The following is a 24,089-nucleotide window of genomic DNA, read 5'->3' on the forward strand; positions in this document are numbered from 1 at the left end:
CGAGACCGTTCGATTGTAAATGCTTGTTATAGCATATCAGCAGTTCAGCAAAAAGTGGGGGCAACCATGCAGAAAGAGGGCACTTTCTCACAATGACTTCTGATACAAAGAAGGCATCCAGTGATTTTTTTACGACCTTTCCTAGAATTTTAAAAATGGCACTGGATCCTTTTCATTGTAAAATTGATCAGCTTAGCTCATGGCCCCACAGTGAGTCTTAGATTATTCCTAAAAACTCAGACTGTTTAATTACGTTTTTCTCAGGATATAGAAGACTGTCATAAGTGGAAGATGGATACAAGTTTAAGTACTAACCTTTATCTACAGCCAGGTCCAACCTTCTCCTAAAAAACCCCCAAAAAACAACTTCTCATAAGGTTAGATGTTAAATTATGAACCCAGAATATGTTCCATGTTTTTTTTAAATCCATGAATTGTGAATTTTGATGTCATATACACCGCTAATAGATTCAACTATTAATACACGCCAAATACAAAAGTATGTTTCGAGGCGTTGACATTTTTTGGTGTGTTTTTCCACTAGTGTTTTGAAATGTAGAGAAGGTTTTTTTTTTCTCCAATCTGTAGGATTATATGGCCTTGTTTTGTATGCCGGATCTATGACCATATGTAATGAATTGTTTGATCTCAGATGAGTCCAAAATCAATCTGAATAAACCCATGAACCTTTGTACTCCTGTGGTGGATTGGGACTTGAAGAGCTAAGTTAGAAAGTAAAAATCATTGACCAGGATGAAACTGGCATGTATACCCGACCTGCTCTCAATTGCAGTCAGCCACACTTTGCCTCTTGGTCCCAGTCTATTGCAATTATTGACTAGCAATGGCTCTTTGGGCTTTTTGTCTCGATTTCCACTTACAACTTTAAAAATTCATATCTCCAGTTCCCCTGATTGGATTTTGGCCATTTTATTTATTACATTTTACTTTTTACTCATTCAGTTTTGGGATTTTTGTTTTGCTCTTCAACTTTATTACTGTTTTGGTATTACATAAATACTTTACACATTGACCTAGTTTAAGCCTGTGAGCTCAGGTTATTGTAGTGGCTTTGAGGATTAAGCCAGAGAATGGAGTTTTCTTTCCCTTTGAAGTGGGTAGTCACCCAACCCAATTAATAATTCAGTTTTACAAACAGCCTGTAAGGGAGAGAGGAAAGGTTTTTATAGAGTTTCATCAATGGTATCTTCCTCAGTTCCAAACTAATTTTCCCATCCTTCCCAGTAATTGGTTAGTCATATGAATTTCTCCTTCATTGCACTTCAAAATGAAATATAACGCCCTTTAGGGAGCAGTATTTTCAGTCTCTATTGACAAACTTTTTAACCCAATAGATGCAGAGCAAGTTTTGAGAAAGGGACCCTAAGAAGAGGGAAACAAGGTACTACTCAACAAGCAAGTCTTAGATTGAGTGTCCAATGCACCAACCAGCATTTGCCTTCAAATAAGCTAGTGTGTACTGATGTGTCAGATTGAACCCTGTAAAACCTTGTCAGTTTTATTGGCGGAACTATTTTCCACTGTAATAATGGATCAACCTTCCCTAGTTTCCAAATACTTGCTCTCTAGGCTGGGATTAAAAGATTGATGATTACACAGGCTCTGTGTTTGTGAATCTCTATTGTTTTCAGTACAGCTCTAGGCTCCGCATATAAGGTTTGATCTTCGTTTGCATTTGAGAGAAAGAAGAAAATAAGGTGTATGCTAACAATGATTAAATACTAGCTCCTTGATTGATATGAATGGATTATACTGAAGTGTGCAAATAATCCTGTTAATGCATATGTAATTTATTTCAGGATCTTTTGCATCAGCTTCTTGCTTAACATGCAGATACAAGGTTGACAGTGAGGCTGTCCGAGGAGATATTTTTAACCAGGTAATCTATTCCATCAATAAATACTTTATTTCGGCATGCATGCCATGAACGTCTCCACATTCTCAGTGTACATGCAATGAAAAATCCATTTGTTCAAATGCAATAACTTAGCTCATTGTTGAAGATCCACAGTCAAAACCTTAAATGGATAATTAAAAAGCAGGCCAGCTAGAGGGGATTAGAGTTTATTACAAAATGAATGGTACTTATGTGCAAATATAGCATATTCATGTTACCACACTTTACATTTATAAACCCACCTAGATTCATTATTTTGCATTCTTAGCTGTGGCCTCAGTGTCAACTTAAAACAGGCAGGATAAAACACCCCTATCTCAGACTTATTAGTAAACTTGCTTTCACACTAGAATTTCTAGACTTGTGATAGTGGTTAAATAAAAGAATGTAAGTTATCTATCCCCCACCCATTGGGCCCTTTACCTGATGCCCCACATATGGCAGAGGAATTTGGCAACCGCTCAGGCAAACATCTGTATTACATCAGATCTTAGGATTCGCATGGCCTCTGAATGATTGCATGTTCCTAATTGTTTTCAAATGGGTCTTCACCGTTGTATGCTGGGGAGGCAAACATGGCATGAGCCACAGGTTCCATGGGTGCTTTACAGCCTGGGCAATTATGTGGTGTTGTGTTGCTATGCCATCTATCTGAGAAATTATTCAGGGCGAGAGTGCCAAACCTAAACTGAATGTACAGTTTTCTATCCTTTGGTATTTGTATTGTATCAAGATATTGCTCCAAGGAACTATCCAGTTTATGGGCCATGAATGTTAGCTTTGCCCAGAAAGTACTTCAGTGATCTACTTGGGCTACCAAAACCCAATAATATATCTCCACTAAACTTCCTAGAATGGTAGTTATCGTCCAAAACTCCAAAACTCCTTGTAGCACTATATCCGATAAAAGCCTCCTTACATTGCATAGCTAGACAATCTTGTTAAATCTATCAAGGCAGATTGCTTCCACAAGGGCATTGGTATATGGAGACAGTTCTGCAGTGGACCAGATTCTAATCCAGAATAATAACAGTCGGAGCTTGCATATGTCAGTGATGGATCGCCTCCCCACATCCAGTCTTATTGGGTGAAGTGGGGTTTTGCACTGTGAATCCTTTTCTGGATTCACATGCTGTGCATTATTCCGCCATCTAGTGGTTTAGTCCGGAATTGTCTTTGTGGTTTTTTTTGTTTTGTTTTGTGCGCTGTCGACCACCATTTGGTGTCAGATATGTCCCCTTTGTGACGTCGGACGGTATCCTGTAGGCCGACATGCGTGGTGGCCATCTTCAGATTCTTTTTTCCGCCGTTGGGTCTGGAAGTAAGACTGTAAGCTCTGAAGAAAGTTTTCGATATTCCCCAAAAACGTTGAAAAAGAAGATGATTGCCGAGAAATATCATCGATCATCGACGTCATAACCGGAGGCAGGAGCAGAGCTTCTGTTGAACATCAGAGTACCACGCCGGTCCACAAATGGCGAGGTAGAGTTCATGGCGAATACCCCCTTCAAATTCTGCCCCAAGTGCCAGCACAAGTACGCTCAAATCGACCTATAGGACGTCTGCAACCTTGTCCTGCCTGAAGATTATCAGGACAAGGACTGTGCAGCATTCCTGCCGAAGACGCTGAGGACACGCCTGAATCAAAGACTGGCCCATTACGCCACAATGTCGCAGACAACGAAGAAAACTTCCCTGAGAGACCTGGGTTTATTTAGCGACGAGGAAAAACATGGAGCACCAGCGGAGTCAACACACGAGGGATCGGACGTTGAGATCCGACAAGGGGACTCTGACTCAATCCACGCTGAGAAGAAGGCGAGGAATCCGAAAAGAAGATGGAGAAGGTTATACACAATAAAGATCTGTTGTAACTGAAAGGCCACCAACATAAGGCGCACAAGGCAGCCCGACCCGAGCAAAAAGGTGATCGAGGGTTAGCCGTAATTAAAGGAACCCCACAGAACCCAACCGAAGGTTACAGAGGAGGGAAAATCGCAGAAAACGCTGAAGCCAAGGGTCGACGCCGAACCCGCAAAAAAGGGCACAACACTACTGAAGACTAATGTCTACGTCGGGAAGAAATGAAAATCTACGCCCTGCGATGTCGAGAGAGCCCTTGAGGTCGAAAGGAAAAGACTCGAGGAGGAAACAGCAACGCTCCGACAAAAGAAGCCGGATTTCGACGCCTAACTTAAGGACTTTCGAATCCCAAAGACACCGGCTGCCGAACCAGAGAAAGTAGACGCCCGAAGAGGCAGAATATGCCGAGGGCGAAAAGGAAGGTATCTTCAACTCACCTCCAACCCCTGAGCCTCGAGGCGAAGAACCTGAGGAATACTGAGACATACCCAAAGAAGAGGAAAACTCTGAAACTTTCATGGATATGTGGAATAACCGCGACACCGAGAGCCCAGGAGAAGAAATTTGCTGTTACCCTTCGAAATCTTCACCTCCAGATGACATAGCTTTCTATAATGACATTGTAAAAAGGGCAGCAATTCAATTTGGTGTACCCTTAGAGGAAGTAAAAGGGGACACCTGTTTCTTGCTAGAAACCCTGACACCAGCTACAAAAGGAACATAATACCTTCCTATGCTACCAAGTATTCTGGATAAAGGCGAATAAGCCTTCACAAGACCAGCCTCAAACAAGGGAGTGTAAGAAAGTGGCTCTGTATATACTGCACCAAAGTAAGGTGCAGAGTGTACAGAGTCCAACAGTACCCAGAGGTTTGGCAGAGGTTAAAGTTAGATATAACCTTACTCTCTAAAGTGGTAGCTTGGTCGAGCAGTAAGGCAGTATCAGAGGACAGTGTAGCATTTGATGTACACCCTCAATAAGCAAATGGTCTCACACACTCAAGAACTGAACTCTAGGCTCATTGTTTTGTATATAAAAATATATTGTTGTTTTATTTTAGAACTATAGGTTGGTATAAAAATACTTTCTCAGAATGAGACGCTTCAGTTGAATACTTTCAATGAGCAGTAGACTTTTGAATGCAATAGATACTGGGGTTGCAATATGCAACACAATCTTAATACAATTATAACATTGCGCTCAAAGGGAATTTTAATCAAACTGCAATTACATTTACTTTACAAACGTTTTTCTTACTCAGGGCTGGATCCTGAACCGGATTGGTAGGAACCCAGGGCACACCAAGGACAAGTGCATCAGTAATCTGGCATAAAGTGGGGGTTTTACTGCAACAGAAACCAACTTTCCTACAGGGAGTAACCCCCAAACTGGAGAAGAATTCTAAACCCTCCTCAAACGACCCTAAATATGTTAGGGAAGTTCAGTACCTGACTCCATTGTTGTCACCACATCCAGGAGGACAGCAAATGCAGTCTCCAACTCCGGGCGTCCACCAGAAAAAGAAAGTAAGAGGATGGATATAGTGAGGAGCAGATGGAAAAGGAGGCGGCAACACAGTAGCTTATTGCTAATTCAAATGCCCTAGTAAATAGATATGGCCACCAACAGTGGGATGAGATTGAGGAGTTTCTGAACAAACTCCCTGAGGAGGACAAGAAGAGGGCAAGAGCTATTGTCTAGGAGGGTAAGAACATGGAAAGCACATGTCTGAAGTCCGCTTTGGATGCACAGATATTGCTAGTAGGCAGATGTGCACAGGGACATCCTGGGAAGGCATGCCTGGCTCAGAATCTCAGGTTTTAAGCTGGAAGTTCAATTCTTCATAATTAATAGGCCATTCAATGGAGAATCACTGTTTGGCATAGAAGTAGATGAATCCCTTCAACAGATAAAGACGAACAATGAAACAGGCCGTGCAGCAAAGAGGTTCCTTTAAAAGAGGGGGATTCAATAACAAAGCCCACAGATAGAGGCACCTTTGGTCAAGGACAACAGATGTCACAACAAACTCAAGGACAGAACCCAAGTCTACAAATGGGTCAACAGTCAATGTTCGAGGCACCTTTGGTCAAGGACAACAGATGTCACAACAAACTCAAGGACAGAACCCAAGTCTACAAATGGGTCAACAGTCAATGTTCGAGGCATGTGGGCTGCTGAATTCATATCTATAGCATAGATCGCCGCCTAGTGTTGGGTCCGGATGATTGCACATTGTTGTCCTGGAAGAGTCTTCGAAGTATCACGAGATAGGTGGCTCCTCCCCTGGACTACAGTGCGCATGGGCATCGACTCCATCCTAAGATTGTTTTTTTTCCGCCATTGGGTTCGGATGTAATTTCGTTATCTCCAGTTCGGAATCAACATAAACTTTTCGAGGCCCGAAGGCCTTTTTCTATCCGTCGGTATTGTTTGCGTTCGGTGCCCCGGTTCTCTTCCTACTCAGTTCCCGAGTTGGATATCCAGGGAGTCCCGTGACTCTTCGGTGATCGAGGCCCAGTCGACGCAGCAAGACCCTCGACGACACGACATGGAACGGAGCCCGTTCAAGAAGTGTCCCGTGTGTGGATAGAAGTACCCACACATCGACGTCCACCCGGTGTGCAACAAGTGCCTGTCGCCGGACCATGATGAAGCCAGCTGTATGGCTTGTTCAAAGTTTCGTTCGACGAAGACGATTCGGCTTCGGCGCGTGGCGCGCATGGCGGCCCGGCAGTCAGCCTTGGCACCGGTGGACATCTTCGACGACGAAGAAACAGACGAACAAGAGGTTCGAATGCAGATTTCACCTCCAACGGTGGACATCGAATGCGAATACGACGCGGATGTCGAAGGCCTCGATGTAGAAGAAGTCGTCGACGAGGTAGGAGACGACAATGAGGCCTATGGGGCCATGGAAGATAGCTCGGAGGAAGAGCTATGCCCCGTTCGAACAATTACAAAGGCTCAGGTCGCGGGATCGCCACACGGCCTTACCAAAGACCTTATACCTGCATCCACAGCCCCGCCTTCTGGGCCGGCTACGGACACTTCGGTGGAGCCGCCATTGTCGAAAACGAAACCAAAACTGAAACCATCGGTGTCGACGAAAACAAAAAAGGCCGAGGCGCCATCGAAACCGAGGACGTCTGCTCCCACATCGACGCCATCCACTTCCGAGGTGTCGGGGCGGTCGGTGCCGAAGAAAGCTGTCGACCTGGTCAAAGTGCCGAAAGTGGTCAAGGTCGTCGAGCCGAAGCCAAAGAAGGCCGTCGACTCGGAGTCGAGAAAGACCGTCGAGCCGAAATCCAAAAAGGCCGTCGAGCCGACGTCCGGCAAGGGCGTCGAGCCGAAGACCGGGACCCCGACGCCAGTGGTCAAGGCCGCTGATCCAAAACAGTCGCCGTCCACGTCTGCGGCCAAAGGCAAAGATCGTAGCGCCCCTAAGGAGGATGCTCCTACGCCTCGATCAGAGAAGCCGAAGTCATCGGCGCTCGGGTCTTCACCTGGGGGTGGACCGAAGTCAACTGTCGGGTCGACGAAACCTTCCGCTTCCTTTACAAAGCAGGTCTCGGACTCCCTCAAGCGCATTAGGGATAAGGCTTCAGCGTCGGAACCGAAGACGCCTTCCACCCCGAAGCAAGCTGTCCCAACGCCAAAGACTTCGACGCCGATCCTCTTCACGTTGCCGCCAAAGGTGGCGCCGAAGGCCTTCGCACCACGCTCGGTGCCCAAGGACTCTGTGGTGTCGACGCCAACTCTCCCGGCTGGGAGTTTGAAGCATCGGCCACCCTTACTTGAAGAGCAGTCTGAGCATTTCATCGATGCCGACACTGGGAAGCTTACGCTTTATAAAAGGAAAATCACGGCATCGCAGCCTTTGGAGTCATACACAATTCCTCTAAAGCGCAAAAGGCCTGCTCCAGAATCAATGGTCTTGGTCGAACCATTACTTCCACAGCCTCCACGAATTGCTACACCCTCACCCACTTAGTCTGATGGAGAGGATGCAGGAGAGCAGGACGAGGAATACAATTTTCCAGCCAACACAGAGCCTGATGAACAACAGGACTCATGGATGGGGGCAGGTGACCTAGGGGATCAGCACGCCGTCCATGACCCTCAGGTGTACAACGTTAAGACCTTTCCCACTGAGGATTCTGCGGCATTTAAAGCCTTAATTGAAAGGGCAGCCAAAAACCACGACGTGGAACTGCATGCTGACCCTGTGGACGTGGACTTCCTCTTTGACACTTTCTCAACTGCTGAAAAGACTGTCAAGACTCTTCCTATGCTGAAGGGGGTCCTGAAGCATGCTGCGGACATTTTTAAGGAACCCACATGGTCAAGGGTAGTCAACCCTCGAATCGAGAAAAAATACAGACCGGCGCCAGGCGATCCTACCTACATCAAGGGCCAGTTGCCATTGGACTCTTTGGTAGTTTCTAATGCCCGCAAAAGGGCGAATTTGCAGACCACCGGTGAAGCTCCTCCCCCAGACAAAGAGTCTAAAGTGCTTGAGGCATCGGGAAGGAGAGTAGCAGCTCAGGCGGCCAATATATGGCGTATCTCTAACACGCAGGCACTCTTGGCTAGATACGACAGGGCACACTACGACACTCTCGAGACCCTGTTGCAGCATCTACCAGACAAATATAAAGAGACAGGGGAAATGCTTATCCAAGAAGGGAAGCTCATCTCCAACGCTTCCATCAAATGTGCCCTAGATGTTGCAGACACTGCTGCTAGAGCGATTAACACCAGTGTAATGCTCAGACGTCAGGCATGGCTTAGGATCTCCGGGTTTAAGCCGGAGATACAAACTACCATCCTTAACCAGCCTGTGAACCTAGACAGGTTATTTGGTCCTTAGGTGGATACCACCCTCGAAAAAATAAAGAAAGATACCGAGACTGCCAAGTCCATGGGGGCGCTCCAGTCCAAGCAGTTTCGGGGGAGCACTTTTCGTCGCTCAGGCAATAGAGGTGTTTCCAGGGGCCAAATGTCACAGCAAACACATTTCAACATGGGGGGGGGGCAATCCTCTTACACCAAGCAGAATAGAGGAGGATACCGCGGCAACAGCGCCAAGGGCAGAGGCAGGGGCAACAACAACTCCCGTTCCTCCGCCACCAACAAACAGTGACTCCCTGTCACTGCCCCCCGACCATCCAACACCTGTCGGGGGGAGACTCCAGCAGTTCCTGCCAGTCTGGAAATCCATCACCACAGACAGGTGGGTCAGGAAACTTATCCAGTTCGGGTATTGTTTGGAGCCAACATCCACTCCACCCAACATACCACCCAAACACCGTCCTATGTCCACAGAGCATTTGCACTTATTGCAGCAGGAGGTTCTCGTCATGCTGCAAAAAGGCGCAATAGAGCTCGTGCCTGTGGAGGAAGAAGGCACAGGGGTGTATTCCCTGTACTTCTTAATCCCGAAAAAGGACGGGTCCCTCAGACCTATTCTGGATCTAAGGCCCCTAAACCAGTACATTCTCTCAGAACACTTCCACATGCTAACACTGCAGCAGGTTCTTCCATTGCTCAATCAGGGAGACTTTCTCGCAACCTTGGATCTCAAGGATGCTTACTTTCACATCCCACTCCATCCATCCCACAGGAAATACCTCAGGTTCACCATTCAGAATCGGCATTACCAATTCAAGGTCCTTCCTTTTGGGGTGACCACAGCCCCCAGAGTGTTCACGAAATGTCTGGCGACTGTGGCGGCGCACCTCAGGAGACAAAACATCCATGTCTATCCTTATCTGGACGACTGGCTGGTCCAGGCAAAGTCAGCCCAGCAGTGCGCCGCCGATATGTCCCACACCATTCACCTTCTTCACGGTCTGGGCTTCTCACTGAACTATCCAAAGTCGCACCTTCAGCCAGCCCATGTGCGGCAGTATCTGGGCGCGACGATAGATACTCTGGCGGCCACGGCTCAGCCAAATTCAGTGAGGATCGACAACATACAGTCGCTAATCCGGAAGTTCAGACCGCAACACTCACTTCCAGCGAGAGTGTTCATGCAGTTGATAGGCATGATGGCCTCCTGCATCTTCATAGTCCCGCACGCACGGTTGCATATGCGTCCGCTCCAAGAATGCTTGGCACATCAGTGGACTCAGGCTCAAGGACAGTTGAACGACCTAGTGTTGGTGACCGGTCGGGCATACAATTCTCTGCATTGGTGGACTCCACACAACCTTTGCAAGGGCCGACCGTTCCAAGAGCCTGTGCCAAAGATTATCCTGACAACGGATGCGTTTCTCCAGGGATGGGGAGCTCATGTGCTCCATTACACGGTGCAGGGACTATGGTCGACGCAGCAAAAGAAGATGCACATCAACTACCTAGAACTGATGGCAATCTTCATGGCATTGAAGGCATTCAAAGTACATCTGTGCAACAAAGTTGTGTTGATCCGGACGGACAACAGGACGGCCATGTACTACATCCAAAAGCAGGGAGGTACGCACTCTACAGTTGTCTCATCTGGCTCAGAGCATGTGGAAGTGGGCCATTCAGAGGAACATCTTCCTCATGGCGAAACACCTCCCGGGCAAGGACAATCAGATGGCGGATCTGCTCAGCAGGTACAGCCACCAGATGCACGAGTGGGAGTTGCATCCATCAGTACTCCGCCCGTACTTCCGGCAGTGTGGTCATCCAGAGATAGACCTGTTTGCCACAAGGGAAAAAGCAAAATGCCAAAGCTTTGCCGCCAGGTTCCCGCACCCACAGTCGCAGGGCAATGCGATATGGATGAACTGGTCAGGCAGATTTGTGTACGCTTTAACCCCAGCACCTCTCATACCGCTGGTGGCACGAAAGCTAAAGCAACACTCGATGACACTCATCCTGGTTGCTCCAACGTGGGCACGCCAACCATGGTACACCACGTTTATAGAACTCTCCGTGGTACTGCATCAACAGCTAAACCTCACACCCAGGCTCTTGACTCAGAACCATGGCGACATTCAGCATCCAGATCCGCAACAGCTCAATCTGGCGATCTGGCTCCTGAGGTCTTAGAGTTTGGCTACCTTGATTTGCCCCCTGAATGCATGGACATCATACGGGAGGCAAGAAAGCCCACCACTAGGACCTGCTATGCGGCGAAATGGAAGCGGTTTGTCATTTACTGTACTGAACACAACATCAACCCGCTAGATGCATCCATTCCTAATATCATCTGCTATTTGTTACATCTTTACAAATGCAATCTAGCATATGCTTCCATTCGGATACACTTATCCGCCATAGCGGCTTATCTCCAGAACAGGCAGCACCTCTCTGTTTTCAGGGTGCCTGCCATTAAAGCCTTCCTAGAATGGCTGAAGCGGGTCATCCCTCCCAGGACCCCGCCAGCTCCTGTGTGGAACCTCAACGTGGTCCTCACCAGGTTGATGGGCCCACCTTTTGAGCCTCTCCATTCCTGTGAGATTCAGTTCTTCACATGGAAAGTGGCTTTTCTCATTGCCATTGCCTCTCTACGACGCGTTAGTGAGCTACAGGCGCTCACTGTACAAGAGCCGTTTATTCAAATTCATTCCAACAGGGTGGTGCTGCGCACTAACCCTAAATTCCTTCCTAAGGTGGTTTCGCAGTTTCATGTCAATCAAACCATCGAACTGCCTGCATTCTTTCAGAACCCTGAGACAGTAGCAGAAAGAATGCTCCACACTCTTGATGTCAAAAGAGCGTTGATGTACTACATCGAAAGGACCAAGGACTTTAGAAAAACACAACAGCTCTTTGTTGCCTTCTCAGCCCAGCACAAAGGCAACCCCATTTCCAAAGCAGATATAGCCAGGTGGATCGTTAAGTGTATTCAGATTTGCTATCACAAGGCTAAGCGCACTTTAACGGTCCCTCCCAGAGCCCACTCCACCCGCAAGTTGGGGGGCCTCTATGGCTTTCCTTGGTAATATCCCTTTGGAAGATATTTGTAGAGCAGCCACATGGTCTACACCACATACCTTTACTAAACATTACTGTGTAGATGTGCACTCCAAGCAGCAGGCAGCTGTATGGCAGGCTGTTCTTAAGACACTATTTCAAACTTCTGCAGCTGGCACAGGCGGCCGCCGTTAATGGAGGGACTGTTATGTATTCTATGCTATAGATATGAATTCAGCAGCCCACATGCCTCGAACTGAATATGCTACTTACCAGTATGCATCTGTTCTTGGCATGTAGGGCTGCTGACATTCATATCGCCCACCCTCCTCCCCGGCGCCTGTAGCGGCTGCAGACTTTCTTGCATTTACTCTTAGGCATGGCCATCGCTTACACTATTACACTCCATCTTTGCCACAATGGCTAAAAACAATCTGAGGATGGAGTCGATGCCCATGCGCACTGTAGTCCAGGGGAGGAGCCACCTATCTCGTGATACTTCGAAGACTCTTCCAGGACAACAATGTGCAATCATCCGGACCCAACACTAGGCGGCGATCTATGCTATAGATATGAATGTCAGCAGCCCTACATGCCAAGAACAGATTCATACTGGTAAGTAGCATATTCATTATCAAGGTTGGCAACAACAGAAGCATCCCTTTCGAGGAAGAGGCAAGGGCAGAGGAAGTGGCAATCGTGTGGAGGAAGAGGAAATGGGTCCAACTGACTTAATCACAAGGAAGGACCCACACAAGACACCAGAGGGGGGGGAGAATATCCTTTTCCACAATCAATGGGAAAGGATCACAACAGATAATTGGATATTACATTTGGTAATGTACGGGTATTGCATAGAGCTAGCAAACATACCACCTGCAAACCCACCAAAAACAAGAACATTCGTGAAATCAGAACAAGCACTGCTAAACGCAGAGATCAAGGAACTAAACCTAAAACGGGCAATAGAAAAGGTACCAAGACGAGAGTGCCTCACAGGAAACGACTTGCCATATGTCCTAATCCCCAAGCAGGATCAAACTCTAAGACCAATCATGGACTTTTTATTTTTATTTTAAACAGACCTTTATTGACATCATTAAATGTAACACAGCCCGGTGCCTACATCCCATCAGGCCGGCACAGCAGTACTCTACATTCAATGAAAAGGGCAGTGGGGGTGCCAACACAGCAAGCCGCCTACAACCCATTGGGTCGGCCGCGTCGGGTAGGGAATCGTATCAGGCAGTGGTTAACTCAGGTCTCCGAAACAAGGCACCCCCTAAAAAAAACAGCTTCCAACAAGATATGTGTCACAGTAAAAGCCACATCTTTCACCTAGTAACTAATTGCAGTTGCCAATCAGGTCCCACTCAATCGTACACATCTAAGGGTCACTGTCTCACGCGTTTTGCCCTATATCCCACTACTCAACAAAGCGTTCATGTGAACCCACATCCGGGGAGTTCTCAGTCTCTGCAGGACCCTCCCCGTCTCGCCCCTCAACCCCCACCCGTTCCAGGCTCGGCTGTCTGAATGTGCCAAGAGGTATGCTTAAAGAGGGCCCCAGATATCCTTAGGGCGTGAGGAAGGTGGCATAAGTGCGCAGCTGTTCCTGGCATTAGATTGTTAAGCCAATCCTTAAATTTAGGGGCTCGGCTGCGCCCCCAAATACAGGCTATGCGCCGCTTCACCAACAAGAGGACTAGGGAGGCGAACCTCTGCACCCTGGCAGGGATTTGTTCCGTGTAGCCTAAACGGACTGTAAGGGGATCGATAGACATGTGTACTTCAATCATGTCATCAAGCGCCTGCAGCACTTTCCTTCAGTATTCGCGGACAAGCGGGCAGTCCCAGGCCAAGTGTCCAAAGTCCGCGTCCCTCGCCCCGCATCTATCACAGCAGTCAGTGTCCCGCAAATGTAGCCGGTGTAGCCGGGCAGGCGTGTAGTATAATCGATGGATGTATTTATAATGTATCCGGCATCTGCTGTTGGCAGAGATGTCCCCTGTTTGGCAACAGCAATTGGCCCATTGTTCCTCCGTGATGGAAGTACCCAACTCCGCCTCCCACTCTACCTTAGCTGGAGCCGGGCCACTCTCCCATTCCTCCTGTGTTGAACGATATAATCACGACACTACAGGGGGAGTTTGTTGCAGAGGAGTATGTAGGGGGAACCATGATAGGGAGCTCTGATGGGACGCACTGAGTCAGAGAGCGCATATCTTGCCTGAGCCTCACATAATAACAAGTATTTGCAATGCAATAGGTCTCGCATTTGCAAAAGTTTAAACGATTGGCATTGTAAATGACAGTGCCTTTTATTTATCTGCTTTGCTATTTAACCATTAAATAAAAGGCACTTACAATGGCAATAGCTCAAACTCTTGCAAATGCAAGACCTATTCAAAGAAGCAGCCTCCATTGTCCCCGCTGCTCGGAAAGCGAAATAGAGCATGGCGCTATAAATGTTGCAGGAAAGCATGTGGTGCCTGCAGTAGGAGAAACTCATTAAAGAAAGAAGTGCTTAAAGACTAAGAAATACAGTGTAACAACAGAAGTAAAAGGGCCTGTCCTCATGGGAGGCTCCACCTAAAAAGACACGATCACAATGCTGAAAACCAGCATTGGCGAAGCCAGGCATTCAGGGATTACCATCCCAAATATACAAGACCAGAGTGTACTTTCGGTTTGCATATTTTTAAGAATGCTGACAATACCTGAGCACTGCGTTCTGACTACATGGGGGCCACTTTCCTTGAGCCCAAACCTGGGTAAGAGTCTTCAGACCCCTAAAATGCTCCAGTTATGCGGTGCCATTTATCACTTAGGAAGTGTGTGTGTAGGAGGGCGTCTGCCTCTTCGATGTCACATTTAAGAAAACACGTTACTAGTGTGCAAACAGTACGACAGGATCAATGTTATTTATAGTTTTAAACAAAAGACTTCCGGACCTGGGCTCCAGAGCGGGGACTTTTATCAAGGCTTAAGGGGGAACACATTGTAAATATAAATCACTTGGAATAAATACATTATTAAATCATACTGGGAAATAAACTGTGTTCGCTATTTAAGAGCAGGGTCGTGTTAGCAACACAGTAAACAAATGTGCATGCTCTTGTTTTCAGTAGTCCTGATTTGAGTCCTCAGACTTTTTCGACTGTGGACTCAATTCTCTAAACCATCCGAGTTAAAGGACTCAGTCCACCACCCGGCGAGCTCCCTCGCCCACCCCACTACCACTTACTGTGAGATTTGGGCGCAAGGAGGATGAGAGTCAAAAACTGCCGGAGAAAATTTTCAAGCGTGGGTTATGCCACCCAGCTAAAACTGATGCTGTGCCAGCACGGTAACCATGAGGAAATATGACAAAAATAATTGAGAAATACGATCATAAATTGTGCCACATTATACCGCATATTTAGGTTTATTTGGTAGATTCACGATTACCTATGGCACTATCTAACACCGTTTGGCGCAAGCGAGGAGCGTAAGGAAAGATTTTGAAGCAGTTTTTCGAAAGTAGAGTTCGGCTATAGCGATAAAGGCATGATTGGATTACAGTAAGAACGAGTTTGCACATGAGTAGTTTGTTAGCAGTGACTAGTAGCTTCAGAGAAATACATGGAAGCATTTTGCAAGACAAGGAAGCGAGATGCCACAAAGTGCGAGTATTTTATTCGACCACTGGCAAGTTTCGAGAGTGAAACACCATCCTTAGCGAGCTGTGATAATACCAGAGGAAATAAGTAGTTGGATATAATGGGGAGGATCTCGCTGAATAATAAATGGGCAGTTCTGCTAAAGATGTTTAAAAATGAATTTTTCCTTCAAGCTGATCATTTTTACCAAACGCCGCGATTTATAGCAGTAAAAGCATGTTGGTCCATAACTTGCACTGTGGCTTTATATAAGGTACACAGCTCTACGCCCTTATTTCAACCCTCCCTACAACTGACAGTGCATGCTGAGGCTATCACTGGCAGTGCGTATGACACCACATACCCGCCCCCAGCCACTCCTCCCGGCGCTACCCTAAGTAGGTCAGCACAGTAAGCGATGGGCGAAACCAGGAAGTCAGGCATTCTTGCCCGTGACATGGGCGGGGCCTGTGACGCGGCCGATGAGGCCAGTGTGGCTCGTTGATGCAGGGCTCCCATGAGGAAGGGAGAGCAAGCGGTAGAGACCAGGTGGGGTCCGGGTGAAGTGGAGAGGCGGGGTCTGTTTCTGCAGGGCTCCCATATGCCGAGGGAGCCCCTCCAGGGCGTCGCATGGGAACCCCATGCAGGCCGCCGAGAAGAGAGGAAACGGAGTCTCTGCACAGCAGGCCGTTGAGTGGTGTTGCATGCTGGCACTAGCGAGTGCCTGTCCGGAGCGGTCTTGCCATTGTGGGCCACTCCATCGGGGCATATTTTATTTTAAGCGCCAGTGCGCTGCCACCTTTTGGGCATTTTGTGTATTTCACACCGTGAGGACGGAAGGGGGACAGGAGATGTGCAAATCGCGTCGCGTGACTGTACGTGCGTGTTCACGTGTGCGCTCACATTTCCAGTCCGTCCTGCGCATGCCCATCTCCTGTCTCCCTTCCGAGGCAAGTCGGTGACAATAGATCTCACTGGCGACAGCTCTTTCGCGCTGCGGTTGCCAGGTGAGACCTAAAAACGTTCTAGGGGAGTGGGGGTATTGGGACCAAAAAACTCCTCACTATTTTTAAACTTCCAGTTCTTGTATAATTGGCCCCAAGTAAGACAGGATAGTTTTCGCAGCATGCAACGGCATCCTCCCTCCGTCGTGACTGGTATATCCTGTCTCCCCTGCAGGGGCACCAAATTTTTATGCCTGTTGGCACGTTATGTACAGAGAGAACATCCAGGGGTAGTGACACCCTATAGTGTTGGGAAGTTGTGCCTTGATTGGCTAGAAACCTCAACACTTGCAGAAGTGAAACAACACCTATCTTTCCTCTCACATGACATGGATCCTAGGGACTTTTTACTAGGACCCAGGAAATAACGTCATAAACATTTCATATATGCAGGCATTTATGCTGCCTATAATGAAATCTGGAAGATTTCCCAACAAGAGACCGCAGAGGGAATACGGGAACTAGACCGTATAAACTTAGAAAAAGTTTTATAGCTGTGGTAGATAATGGGTTAACAACTTTGATCACCAGGATATATTCATTGGGCAACATTGCATCTTCTGCTATTGACATACTGGAACAGGATTTTGCCATATTACAACACGGCCAATCTCAGTTACGTTCTATTATGTTATTAAGCTGTACGCATGTAATCTTTGCGTGCAGGCTTTGTGCGTTGGCGTTTTATAAACAGTACGTCTGTTTTCTGAATATAATCTAACAGATAGAAATGACACAAAGGGGAGCTAAATATACAATGCTCGTATTGAAAAACTGGACAGGCTACCATTCACAGTGTTGGAATCACCATCATCAGAATGGCTAATTCACAGCCATATCATTCTCCCGGTCACGGCCTTTTAGTTTCAGTATTCGCCTTGAAGAACGGCAGGCACGCAGATATGAAAAATTGGGTAAAGAATACATCAAGGAGTCATGGGAATACCAGATAGATTTCGATGCCGGAGTGGGGATCGAGAAGTGTTTCTATGTGGTACAAACTGTAAGAACGCTTTGAGCGGTTCTCTAATGTGCCAAGATATTACGTTGCACGGGGTTTGTAATGGGTCAATTCATAAAATATCACAATGCCAATACTGATACTCATTTCCTTATTTCTTACAGAGCATGGAATTGAATCAATCAGTTTCAATATGATTTAATCAAAAAGCCATTCAAATGATTACATTTTACTCAGGTGAAAATGTTTTTTGATCCATTAAACATGTTTAAACATACACCAAAAAGAAAACAACACTATCTTGACAAAAAACAAATTAATTGAATATTTTGACTCTTAAACCCAGATTCCAACCTGTTTCAAACTCATTCTACCATGTCACATCTACCATTCACCCAAACTACACACGTTTTTCAACCACACTCATTCCAGCATACCTCCACACAAACCACTTTTCAATATTTCCTTTCTGTACACATCATATGAGGACAAACAAAACAAAGCCAAACAAGAAAGAATTCAAACATTTCCAAATTTCACATTGATTTGGCAAAAAAATAGGTCAAAGCGTTTCGAACCTCTAGTTTTCTGTTTTGGGGTTCTTCTCAGGACCAGGAAGCTGGAAAAAAGAAAAGACAACCATGTCTTACTATTTAGCCTCTCTTTATTGAAACCACACTAAGCCTCCTCTCTCTGAGTCTACACTCCCGTCACCCCAAATCCAAACCTTTCTCTAATCTACTTTAGTTTGGAGTGGAAATAGTACATATGATCTTAGAAATTAAATTTTCCACAATATGATGTTTGGAGTGGAGTAGTAAATTAGACTTTCCCCAAGTTATAACACCTTCTCCTGTGTGGCTACTTACCTTGTTTAATGCAGCAAGATCATCCGATCCCTGCTTGTCTTTATTTGAACATCCTACAGAAAAAACATCAAATGTTGACCAATGTAACAAAAATGTCCTCTCAAAATAAATTGTCAGTCAAAGTCTCTATCTAAAATGTTTTAAAAGGGACTTGTATTGAGTAGTGAGGCTGGTCTAAGACCGAAATTCGTAACTTATTTGGCACGATTCTTACAAAGGGCGGGGGAAGGCGGGAAGAAAAAGGAACACCGCATTGGAGTTTTTCAGCGGTTCATATTTGTAACTCAATTTCACGATCGCCAAATCACTGAAAAAGAGAAAAAATCTACCTTTCTGCTGAATCTGCCAAAACCCTTCCTTCTTTTGTTGTAATGGGTCAATAGCAAACTTTTCTTGCCACATGAAAGGGACTCCAACTGCCGTGATCACACCAGTTTTCGAGTTACTCTCGAATGGAAGTTGATTGATGCTGAATGATCAAGGTTGCTGTGGCATGCTTCCGGGCATCGCCTATCTGGTCACCGTGAACGCCAGGGTTACTTGCTGTATGCAAGTATTGTTTCCCCCAACAAGTACGGTCAGAGAGGCGCCTTTGTGGCCTTCGTTTATAAAATGTTATACTTAGAGCAGACTGACATCCATGCATTTACAGCGAACTGTACCCTTAACCTCCGCTTGAGAGACCTTTGTTCTTCAAGTTGCAAGGACCTCGACCGAGATACAGGCACTTAATCGTACAAAACTGCCCGTTTCATTTCATTGAAATGGTGGGTTGTATCTTTAACATGTCTGATACGAGTGGTATTGTACACCTATTTAAGACTATAGGGACAGGATTTCTAAGCACCTTCCAAACAGTCCTCTGAGTTATCCCAAATTGTATTCACACCGTATTTGGAAGCATCTTTGGAGGTTTACCTCTGTTACGGCTTTTAATAGCTGGAATCCTGATCGTTATTTACCTGATACGCAATGGACGGGCCAATCATGAACAAAATGGCGAAAGCTCTTCTGGAACGTAGATACCGTGAGGGCACGGTACAGCATCTGGGCGCGCCTCGCCTATGAGAACTGAGTGCTTCTTGGTTCTTATCGTTTTGACCGGTCTGGATGCACTGCATCTTCCCTGTTCTTCGATGCCTGTTTTGCAGTGAAGAATGCGTGTTGGACATCTGTCTAACACTCGAGACGGAGACGCCTGCAGACTTGAACATGAGGCTGGAACCGCTGAGGTCCCATGCTCGGCTGTGTCCCCCAGCCTATTCCTATCCTGACAAGTGCATTCCTTGAAAACCCACAGGTGCCATTTGCTACAACTGGGGTGAGCTTCAGCTCAGCCACCCCTAGCGCTGACACCAGCACAAGCGCTACAACTAGCACTACGGGCACTGAGCTGTCGACTACAGCACCGGCTGCGATATCTCAACTATGGGCAGTACTGAAAATCATCTGTGCTCCATCGACGTATTGTGTTAAATATTACAATTTCCGTACCCTACAGCAAGTGAGTGATGTTGCGTCTCCCAGCCAGGACACTTAATCTACAATTGGGTCATCGTGTGTTGGGGAAGAATTTGTAGTTTTCCTTTTTCATTTCGACTCTGATTAAATTTGGAACATTTCCTACTAAATTGACACTATCGCTAGAGAAAGCATAGCCTTCTAAACGCTTGTAAGAGTTTTAAATTCCATAAATGAACTCAGACCTTTAGGTTGACGAAAATTCAAATACTGACTCGATACATATTTCCCCTCTTAGAAATGTTTTAATGTTTTTAATATTTTAAAAATGTTTTTATGTGGCTCACTGACAATTATATGCACTACCACCTAGTATGAATTAGTAGTTTGCTGTCATTGTTTATTATTGTTGACTCAGAAGAGGAGTGGGTGTTCTATTTCAATTTGATGCCCTAATATAGGCATAGTTTAAGATGCCCTAATATAGGCATAATCTTTCACCTACATTAGTTCCCTAATCTCCACAATAACGGGCGCTGAGGGCTGAACCTTATCTAGACTGTGGTTTGGGTGCAGAAGGAGGGTTTTCCCGAACAATGGCCTTCTATACCATCTTCGATGAGCTCATCCAGTATGATTAAATATTCATAAAAGTTTGAGGAAACCTGGCAGGGGCTAAAATCCACCTGCATAAACATCTACGTAAACAGTTAATCCCATATGTCATCTTCCTACCCAACAATAACATAACAGGTGTATTTGTAAAGCGCACGTTCACCTCAGCAACGGGGCATCTTGGCGCTGAAATAACAGACGTATATTGTTACCCACCTCAATGGTACAGAATAGGTAGCACAAGGGACAAAGGGACTATACTTTTCTGTATAAATACAGCACCTCTTGCTATCAGTAGTTAGAGGGTACTGAGACTTTCAGACCGACACACTGACCAGAGACGCTGATGCCCTTGCATGCAGTCGCTCTAGCTGACAGTGGTCTAACCATCCCTTGCGGGGAGTCCAACTCGAGACCAGGACAAGATCCCACACTTATTATTCAGGTAATGGGGTTAGACTAAATCCTAGCGGGATTCTTCGCTCTTTCGCACCTACTCACATGCTAGGTACAGTTAGGTACATCTAGACAGGCATCGTAGGAGTATGCGATTTATTTTATAAATGCATTTTATATTCATGTATATGTTCATGGCTATTGCAAAATGGTACAACTGTACTATCCCTTTTTATTCACTGTACTGCTGATAATATATCTCTGCTACTGTTTAACAGTTGTTGCAGCACATATATTTTAGACTGGAAGAACAACTGTGCAATAAATTCTTATTGTAAACACACTCCACTGTTTCTTCTGTGTAAATGTCTGTGACCAAATGAGCAAGCACGAGTGACTGAGCGAAAAGTAGTACATTGTTTCCAGGAGTCTGAGGAATCAGGGTTGTCGTGGTCTGAGGTTGCAAAAAACTAATCTCTCTGATAAAAAGGAGATTCTAGTTGCACTGTGAGCTAGCTAATGCAAACATGCTAACATACGCGGTGGGGGTGCCCAGAATCAGTCTGCCCCCAGGCCCACAATGTGTTATCCAAAAGCGCTGGACCTGTTGGGATACTATAGGAACTACACTACAAATTTGCATGCTAATTTTAAACATTCCCTGAGCAAAATGTCATATGCCGCATTTCTGCATACGGAAATTACTTTCATGGTATATGACTGAAATGAAGCTTAAACTGAGAAACTCCATGCATCAGAAATTTTGGGTGCCAAAACTCTGTTGCAGTGTTCTTGAAAGACCACGAGTGAGCATTGATCTGAAGTTTGTGCTGCAGAGAATTAATTGAAAACTGCTTTTCTGTTTGTTCTTTTGTGCAGGTTGTACCACGTTGTCCAAGGTGTCTACCTAATGAGCCACTTGCCATTATGAAACCAGACATAGTTTTCTTTGGTGAAAATCTACCTGAACAGTTTCACAGAGCTATGAAGTATGACAAAGATGAAGTGGATCTTCTAATCGTTATTGGATCATCATTGAAAGTAAGACCAGTAGCACTTATCCCAAGTAAGTTCATGGGATTTTCTTTACCCAAAGAAATAAATTAAACGTTGAAAGGTTATTTTTATTTTCAACCTGTCTTGGAGAAAATTATTTGTTATCAGTATAATTGTATTTTTTCAAAATATACTCTAATCCTAAATAGGGGTATGTCCTACAGTTTGAGCAGGCTCCTACACTCCTTCCACCAGACCACTTGCAGATTCTTCAGCAAGAGTTAGAAAGGTTACTGCAAAAAGGAGTAGTGGGGATAGTGCCAGAGCCCGAAAGGGGCCAGTGGTGCTACTCCCTGACCATGAAGGAGGACAGCAGTCCTATTCTGATTCTAGACCTCAGAGTTCTGAACTGGTTCCTCCAAACGTTGTACAAAATGCTAGACTGAACAATGATAACTGTTTCAGTTCAAGTAGCCCTGCTGTCATGAAAAACAAAACCCCACTTTTCACAATTTAAACAGTACATTACATTTGTTATAGGCTGAACGTATTCTAAACTATCATCAAACTGTGTCGAAGCAATCCCCAAATCAACATATCACAAGAATATCACAAACTATTTTTCAAAAGAGACTCACTAGCATACTACACAGTCCATCTCATAATCCAGCATATAACCTATAATTCTGAAATGATATGATACAGGTTTCATGGCTTGATGGAAGCAGCCATCACATCTGTCCTCCACCTCCAGGAAGGAGGAGGAGAGGCTCAACAGACAAGACTCCCAAGAGAGAGGTCAGCTTCTACGTAGAATGAACCAAGGAGTTGAGAACTGATGAACAACTAAAGGGCAGGGCAGTATTCAAAAGGACATTGTGTTAGATCGTTTTGTGCTTTAAAGTGTGTTCGAAATGGGGATTTCTGGTTGGCTAAGGCTTGCGCCAAAGCCAGGCAGAAACCACCACTCTAGTCAGGGCAAGGAAGTCACCCGCCAAAGATAACCCCTGCTTACCCCCTTGGTAGCTTGGCACGAGCAGTCAGGCTTATCTCGGAGGCAAGGTGTAAAGCGTTTGCGCGCGCACCCAGCAACAACACCCAAGGCCCACCACAAAGGAAACTCCACACAAGGTTATATATAAAAATAGCCTTTGTATTATACCAAACACATTAGATCATAAACACATACTTTACAATGTGCCACCGGCACAGGCAGAGTTTACAGGGGATTATATACATAGGACAGGGCCACATGGACCATTGTCATGAATAAGCACTTGGTAGTAATAGCACTTTGTAGAAATAGCACTTTGAACATAGGATAATTGTATCACCAAATAGCAAATGTAGCACACCACCAGTAACCACTGGTAGAAGATAAGAACACCCTACGCAATCCTAACCACCTTAGGCATATATCACGCAGGGAACCATGAACTCACTAGTATAACCTATACTAGGAAAAACAACCTCCTAAGCATAAACACACATTTAGAGGTATAGGCATAAAGGCATTGCATATGATATAACAATCACATTAGGCAGGTAATCACATTTGCGCCCAAAAAGTACACAGAACTGACCCCAGGCCAACTTGGCCTCTCAGGGGCTCACAGGCTCATTGTCCAGAATGTCTGGGCTGGCTGCGCAGGCAGCCAAAGAAGAATGCGCAAGAGTTCAGGGCCTAAGTGTAGCAGCTGCCCACTAAGTGCTGGGCAGCTGGGAACTCGAGCTTGGCACCCGCGTTCCTCCTGGCTCTCCTCTGGGGGTCTCAAATTAAGCCGTATTGCCCAAAACAACATGGGAGCCTCGTGGGCTCTGAAATAACTGTGCCCCACACTGGGGGAGCGGCCCGCTGCCATTCTACCCTCTGAAATGCCCCCAAAGATGCTGGAGCCACAGGGCTCTAAAATAAAATGTGCCCTCCAATCAGCGTTGGAGCCCGCAGGCTCTAAGTACACAAATGCCCCCGTGTGAGTTGGAGTTCCGATCTGGGGACTCGCGAAATACTGGCCCCCTGGAGCCTCGTGGGCTCGCAACAACAATGCCCCCAGGAGCCTCTTGTGGGGTCTGAAGAAATGCCTCCTCCTTTGGATGCCAGCTCGGGGGAATCGTGAGCCTTAAAACCAAATGTGCCCCTGGACGTCGGAGCGGCCCGCTATCGAGTGGGGCCGCTCAAGAAACCAGCCAGAACAACCCCGAGGCCCCTCCTTACCGGTCTGCTCCCTGGAGGCGGCAGGGGACGCTGGCTATCTCTACTGGCGGCCAGAGCTCTTGACTGCTTGCGGGAGCCTCTGCAGCTTCACGGGTGCAGCGGGCGGGGCTCTCCCTCACTGGAGCCCCGCGGGCGGCTTCACCTCTCCTTTGGCACCGGGACGCCCTGGGAGGCGGGGTAGGCTCCCGTACTCCCTATCACCGGCCACTTCCTCTCTCGCGACGACGGCCGGCAGGCA

General features: G+C 46.3%; 1 protein-coding gene across 1 annotated transcript in view; it reads left to right on the forward strand.

Annotated features, from left to right (window-relative positions):
• Positions 1-24,089, forward strand: part of SIRT1 (sirtuin 1) — a 500,675-nt gene that overhangs the window by 365,136 nt on the left and 111,450 nt on the right. The window contains exons 6-7 of the mRNA XM_078643204.1: positions 1,821-1,900; positions 21,520-21,706. Coding sequence (XP_078499330.1) covers positions 1,821-1,900; positions 21,520-21,706 — 267 coding nt within the window. The remainder of the gene's footprint in view (positions 1-1,820; positions 1,901-21,519; positions 21,707-24,089) is intronic.

Source organism: Lissotriton helveticus, chromosome 5_1 (assembly GCF_964261635.1).
Source record: "Lissotriton helveticus chromosome 5_1, aLisHel1.1, whole genome shotgun sequence".
Lineage (NCBI taxonomy): Eukaryota > Metazoa > Chordata > Amphibia > Caudata > Salamandridae > Lissotriton > Lissotriton helveticus.